The 7,500-nt window shown below is 41.8% G+C and overlaps 1 protein-coding gene and 1 pseudogene across 1 annotated transcript; both read right to left on the bottom strand.

Moving 5' to 3' along the window:
• Window positions 1-7,118, bottom strand: part of LOC138039203 (C-reactive protein-like) — a 38,326-nt pseudogene extending 31,208 nt beyond the window's left edge.
• LOC138038786 (NLR family CARD domain-containing protein 3-like) lies at window positions 1,440-3,234 on the bottom strand. The gene is made up of 3 exons (XM_068884828.1): window positions 2,594-3,234; window positions 1,882-2,492; window positions 1,440-1,820 (listed from the first exon to the last, which is right to left on the bottom strand). Exons 1-3 carry the CDS (start codon window positions 2,832-2,834, stop codon window positions 1,440-1,442), a joined length of 1,233 nt encoding a protein of 410 aa, XP_068740929.1. The 5' UTR covers window positions 2,835-3,234.
• Window positions 7,119-7,500: the final 382 nt, after the last annotated feature.

Raw genomic sequence — 7,500 nt, forward strand, 5'->3', positions numbered from 1 at the left:
ATTAGTTGTGTGTGTGTCTGGGTTGCAACCCAGAAAATGCAAGCAATAATTTATTGAAACTACTCAGCTCGTTTATAACTATTCTGAGTGGTTTTTTGCCTGATCAAATTAATTTACTCTGTTGTATCAAACTTTTCTAATTTGGCAAATAAGAAAAAGTTCTGTGTCATGATCTCATCACTCTTACGCATCAATAGCGCATGGAACCCAGTGCCCTGTACGTCTTCATCTCATCTTTAGAGCTTTCGTACACATTCAGTTATAGGATTCATCAGCCATATTGCACAACATGAACGATGTGGCAAGCATCAACAAGAACAGGTTTATATTTTAAAGCGGCGTTTTGTACACATTGCCATCATGTTCACTGTATTCGTCTCTTAAATTTCCTACACCTTAACTGGTGTAATAGCATTGTCTTGTTTTCTTTGCCCCACAATTGGTAAATGGGACTCAAATAATTTTAACAAAAATGACACTTCATCTGAATGAAAAATGAAACAACACGATAAAGTCACCTGGTCTGGGTGTGTAGAGTCCTGAGAAGGACTGGTGTTGGAGAACAAAGATTGATGAACTGGACGGAAATAATTTTCAAAAGTAAGTGATCCAGTTTGTTGGTGGGTATATGCGTGTGTACCGAAGTCACAACCAATTTAAAGGGAGAGGAAAGTGATAGTGATAAGCGATCGTGTGACTCCAAGAAACAACCAAGAAACAAAAAACAAGGCAGCTAGAAAGTTTAATGTGGCACGGCGTCGCAAAAAGGGTTAGCACTGTGCCTACATCCAAGAGTAGGTTTTTCATTTCCTAAAGACTTTCGTTTGAACTTCCTTGAATGCATACAAAAGGAAGTGTTACAAAGTATACTTCACATAATGGTGCATATTTCATTTCAATTAAAACTATCGCTTTCCGCTTGCTGTACAATTTTTGAAAGGATGTTCATTAAAAATTCAAACCTTTTGAAAATAAAACGCTTTAATGCAGGCATTTCGATATCATTTATATGTGAATGCTATATTATAATGCGAATGCAATACAGAAAGAATCTTAACCACGCAAGATTTAAATTGGGTACGACAATGGACTTAGTCTAGTTGATTTGGCATATTAATCTCGTTCAAAGGATGCTAGTAATTGTAATACATTGCAATAATTCTTTTGGGCTCTGACCTTTGGTCCAACGATTAACTCCAAGGGAGGGTTAATTTCAAAACGTTTTGACGATGGTAAATACGATAAGTATGAAATACGTTGAACTAGGCCAAAGATCCCTCTCAGTTCTTTTGTTTAGCCAGTGCAACAGCACCGGCCTGAGTCACCGATTCCATTGAAAGTCAAATTCAAGGTTGTCAGCGTTGAATTGATTTCCACTGCTTTAGCCAGTGCAGCAGCACCTGAGTCACCGATTTTATTGAGAAAAAAATTCAAGGTTGTCAGTGTTGCCCGGATTTGGACTGCATTAACCGTGAAGCAACACCTGAGTCACCGATTTGATTGCAAGTCAAATCCAAGGTTGTCAGCGTTGAATTGATTTCCACTGCTTTAGCCAGTGAGGCAGCACCTGAGTCACCGATGTTATTCTCACCCACATACAACTTTGTCAGGGTTGAATTGATTTTCCCTGCTTTAGCCAGCGCAGCAGCACCTGAGTCACCGATGTTATTCTCATCCAGACACAACTTTGTCAGCGTTGAATTGATTTCCACTGCTTTAGCCAGTGCAGCAGCACCTGAGTCACCGATTTTATTGAAAGACAAATCCAAGGTTGTGCAGCGTTGAATTGATTTCCACTGCTTTAGCCAGTGCAGAAGCACCTGAGTCACCGATTTCATGGAAAGACAAATTCAAGGTTGTCAGCGTTGAATTGATTTCCACTGCTTTAGCTAGTGCAGCAGCACCTGAGTCACCGATTGTATAGTTACTCAAATGCAACTCTGTCAGCGTTGAATTGATTTCCACTGCTTTCGCCAGTGCAGCAGCACCTGAGTAACCGATTCCGCTAACAGACAAACTCAAGGTTGTCAGCGTTGAATTGATATCCACTGCCTTAGCTAGTGCAGCAGCACCTGAGTTACCGATTCCACTGACAGACAAACTCAAGGTTGTCAGCTTTGAATTGATTTCCACTGCTTTAGCTAGTGCAGCAGCACCTGAGTCACCGATTCCATTGACAGTCAAACTCAAGGTTGTCAGCGTTGAATTGATTTCCACTGCTTTAGCCAGTGCAGCAGCACCTGAGCCACCGATTGTATAGCCAAACAAATGCAACTCTGTCAGCGTTGAATTGATTTCCACTGCTTTAGCCAGTGCAGCAGCACCTAAGTCACCGATTCCTTCGAAATACAACCTCAAGGTTGTCAGCGTTGAATTGATTTCCACTGCTTTAGCCAGTGCAGCAGCACCTGAGTCACCGATTGTATAGTTACACAAATCAAACTCTGTCAGCGTTGAATTGATTTCCACTGCTTTAGCCAGTGCAGCAGCACCTGAGTCACCGAATCCACTGGGAAACAAATGCAACTTTGTCACCGTTGAGTTTGTTGCCATTGCGTCGGCCAGTATAGCAACGAAGCAACGAGACTGTTACCTTTCCACCACCGTTTACACGAAATATGCTGAATTTCAAGAAGTGAACCAAGAAAACGCGCCAATTCTTTTCCAAAGGTACCCTGTTCTTTTTCACATTCCTTAATACAATTCAGTGCAGTGCATAAATAGCCACCGCTTTCCCTCTCTTCATTTAATTGATTGATTTGACTTGCTATACTTGCCATAAGTGCCATGGCTTTTGCCTCGCACCGTTGAGCCAAGATACCACAGGTAAACATCAGCACTTGTTGAAACTCCTTAAAATATCTTGTGTCAGCAACTAAGCCATGAGGACTAATTTCCTCATCGACAAGCTGGCAACTGAGATAAATTGCAGCGAAGAACTCCTGAAAGCTCTTGTGTAAAACCCATAGCACCAGCTCGGTCTTCGTTTGCTGCGTCCAGGTTGAGCCGACAGAAATCCCAATTCAGGTATTAAGTTGCTGGTACCATTTCGGAATACACCTTCGTCGAAATACATCTCATCGTCGAGCAAGCCACTCAACGCTATAGAACCAAGATGCTTTAATTCAGCGTGGTATAATTGTGTTAGGTCTTCGTCCGTTTGTGGTAATTCTTTCTTTTTCCTATACCTTCTCAACACACACTGCACTATTTCCTGGTAAAGCAGTTCTACCTTTCGGCAAATCTCCTTGGAAGTACCCACAAAGGAGGCAAAGAAGAGCTGTATTTAATGGATTTGCAGTTAGTCCGCTCATGATTGCGTCTGTGCCCAGCTTGTCCAAGAGTTTTTTCGCCAGATGCTCCTCGGCTTTGAAATATCTTCGGATAAAACCTTGAGCAGCATCTGTGGTAAATCCTTCGACCTCTAGCAGGGTGTCACAGCATTCCCGTAGTTTCATCCCAGCTTCTTGGCGAACTGTAACCACCAAGTAACATTTTGGAAGAATTCTCTCTTGAATGATTTCTTTATAGACTGGTAAATAATGTCTTGGCAGCTCATCCAAACCGTCAAGTACCAGCAAAACTTTGACTGATAGTTCTGAACGAACTTGAAAAACTTCTCCTTTTGTTCCTTCTTCATGTCTCGTGGTAAAAGCTGGTCATCGATAGCCTCCCATAAGTCAGAGTTAATGTCTCTACATTTCAACAACAGCAACACTTGGACATCAGGAAACGAGTCTTCAGCTTTACAGTTCTTGGCCCAGTCGTAAGCAACCTTGTTACAATAGGTTGTCTTTCCCACGCCTGGCTGTCCTTCAATCAAAACCTTTCTGGGTTGTGAAGATTCCTCATGTGCTTTGAAGATTTCCAACGTGTCGACAATGGAGTCAGTCTTTACCCCTCGTTCTTTTTTCCTGCTGACCATTTTAAGCCTGGTAAAAATGTTGTCAAGATGGAATAACTCTTCGTTCCACGGGAATGGCTTGAGCCACCCTTCGCGTTTCTGGTACAGTCGTCGAATATCGTCGATGAAGTCTGCCGGTGGCCCATAAGCATCTGCAAGAGAGAAAGTCATTAATTTACAATAAAAGTGCCGATGTTCTCCCAGCGTCAAGTACTTGAGAATGACACTTACACCTTAGTTGTGTTAAGGTCGACTGTACTTATAATTGATGGTGAAATATGTGAGAGTCATATATAAATTGAACTTCGTGACCGTTCAGGCCTGAATTTTTTGAAGGTCTTCTTTGCTTCTTTGCAAGTCGGCCTACAAATCCAGTGATCATTTTCGCTTCCAGTCAGTCCAAAAAATATACAATTTGTATAGGAAATGGTATGAACTTGCCCTTGCACAGGAGAGCACGTTTTGGCTCAGGTCTCGAGTCGGAAATCAATGAAAATTCAACAAATTTGGTCAATTTATTAATTTCCTTAGATATGCTGCTAATTCCAAGATGATGATAGAGTAACAGCAAAGCGTCTTTGCTGAACAGAGCAGAGTTGGCTGGTTCAATGCTTTCACCATTGCCAGAAGCGAAGCACCTTCATCGCCAGCAACTTTCCTTTGATGTATGAATAGACTTGGGGTAAAAGAGGACTTAGACTGCATTTTGCTGGACAAAATTGCAAGCTGACGAGACACAAGATACGAGGCAAAACCCTTCCTTGTAAGGATCACATGAAGCAAGAATAGGGGGCTTACCTTAAGCAATAGCACAAAGAAAGAAGAGGCTTGACCTGGCTCTGCACATGGTTATATTCGATCACAATTTCATTTGCATAACAATGCATCTTTGATACAAAGGTGAATTGCGCATGTGCAAGGAGGTATGCATTACAGTCAACTCCCGCCTTGCGGATACCTCGCTATTACGGACAGCAGCTAAATCCCCGGCGAAGGTTACAGACGTTTGACTGAAATTAACTCCCTCTATTACGGACTTACGGACACTTTATCCGGTCCCACCGTCACAATTTTATTGTTTTCTCTCTCGTTATAGCGGACATCGAGCAGCATCTTGGAATATTTCCATACATATCAAGTTCATTTTTTCGGCTTTTTTTATTCATAGAGGGGAGTTTAAGGTTGCTAAGTCTTCTCGGCGACAAAGTGGAGGAAGTTGCAATTCAAAGGAGAAGTACACAGAGCCGATTGGAATGATCTCTTAAGGCAAGTGTAGATTACTGTACTTCAGTACAGTAGGAAACCGAAACGACGTATGTGTGGGCATTGCTGCAACATACGATGATTGTTTTTTTACGTACTTAGTACTGTATACAAAGGGTAAGTAACTCCTGTTCTGTTAAGTTCTGTTCTGTTTGTAAATAAAGTTTTGACGCTCTTTACGTGCAACGGGTCTGAAAAAGGTACTGGAGTTAATGAAAATGAACACACATGAGACCCCCTTCTGTAAATATGGTTTAAAATAAAAATCTTCTCGCACCCCGCTATTACGGGCTCTTGCTATTACGGACACCAAATCGTGGTCCCGAGGGTGTCCGCTATAACGAGAGATGACTGTAATAAGGACAGAATGTGGATGGTTAAAGAGAATTGAACATTTAGGCCTCAGGAAAAGTTCGGGTTAAGGGTATAGTTCAAGCTGTTACTGCTCATGTACATGTGGCTACTTGTGTAGCATCGATGTCTCGTACATTGTCGAAACACAACTTTGCCATTTGCTGCTTCTCAGCTCATGGATGGTTCTGTTTCAGTGCAGATGTCCTGTGCAGCCATCCTTCATGGGTATCAAATTCTGATATACATGTACTACATACCAACATATTTAAGCACCAATGGTAACTCAAATTACTTCTCGTGCTATTTTGTAAAACTATGATTGTCATCAAAATATCTTGCCCATAATGCACCAGTAACTAGAATAAAATTTACCAGAGTGTTCAGGTTTCTTTTTCTTCCCCCGGTATATTTCCAAAGCACAGTCCCTGAACACACCCTTTAGTGACCTCTGACCTTGCTTTTCAGACATCTTCCATCATCAGTGTACAAGGAAACAGAATTTCAGTGAGGCAGGGGTCAGTGTTTTGTTCCTGATGTAAATGTAAAAAAATAAAACGAAGATTAGTCAGCATCAAAACTACTCAACAGACTAGCCTGCCCATCTATAGTTCAAATAGGGATGGCGATTTTAAAATTCTGTTTTTAAGACGAGCCATGTGATTAGGTGAAGTGGGAGAAGAGGTAAGAACCAACCCAGTGCACAGAAGTACCGTTGGCAGCAAGATTCAGTGCCTGCAGTGTACATGCACTCTCAACACCAAGGGGCTGAATGGAAAACCAGCTGTCATACTTACTTCCACTCTGAAACGTACACTACAGGGAACGCGAAGGCAGGGTAGAGTCAAAGGTGTAGAAGGAACATGGAGGAAGGTTAGGAATGCGCGACATTAAGCAGATTTCGTGGTAGTTTTTATAGGGTGAACGTACACAACATAACATGGCGATATCCGTCAATTCTTCAATTTACATATTTCAAAAATATGGCTTAAGTGTCCGTGATTTAAGTTCGGTAAGGATTTCTTAATATACTACTGGGCATAATGAAAAGGGCTTTTAAAAACCAGATTAAATGATGGAGCATTTAATTGAGCGCTCTGAGGGGCTCGATTCTATCACCTTTTCGATAACGGTACATTGCTACATTAAGTGATCTTAAAAGCCAAATCTATCGAGAAGTAATTGCAATTTACCTGGGTGAATTTGACTGCTTGTATTTTTCATGGTCTGAATTTCTTTCCTCAGGTGGTCGATGTCTTGTTGGAGTTGTTTGTTTGCCTTGCACAAGTCGCACTTGTCACCTTCCACGGCTACGTTGATTGTTGGACTACAGTGACAAGCGGATGGAGTAAGATCGCTGGATTTGTGTGCTTCTGACAAAGAAGCAAATACAACCGCGATAAACAGGAAATAGAGCCCAAAATTTGCCATTTTGTTGCTTGATCAAGAGAGCAACCGTAAAGAGGTACACTGCTCGGTACTTCTTGGGATCAAAACATACGTTGAAGTGGGAATGTGGCGACAGTCGACGTCAGGCAAAGAACCAATCAAGTTTTACTGTCGGTTCTTGTCCTTCAGCAAAAAGGGGCATTATTCTTGTAAGTAATGATGCTACTTATGTCGTCGACTTGGACCTCCTCTGGTCAGGAAAATTAGCCAATCATAGATAAGGGCGGAGTAAGGATAGGTCAGATCTAGTTAAGGTATTGACTGGCGCTCTTAGCTGTACGTTCAAGGAGTAAGGTTGCATTATCAAGATTTTTCCCTCCCGCCCTACCCTTGCTCCGTCCTTTGTTTTTCTTTCTTTCATTCTTAGGTGTAGGTGCTTTTTGTCGCCCCCTCCTTTGCTGAACACAGCTTTAATTTACTGCGGTTTTCATAGATTTCGTTGATGCTATAATAAATAGCTACGTTGGTGGCCGAATAACGTCCACATGTTTGAAGTAGTCTTTTTTCAGATTTCCATGTCTCAGCAAACTTGT

This window comes from Montipora capricornis, chromosome 2 (assembly GCF_036669925.1).
Source record: "Montipora capricornis isolate CH-2021 chromosome 2, ASM3666992v2, whole genome shotgun sequence".
NCBI classification, from domain to species: domain Eukaryota; kingdom Metazoa; phylum Cnidaria; class Anthozoa; order Scleractinia; family Acroporidae; genus Montipora; species Montipora capricornis.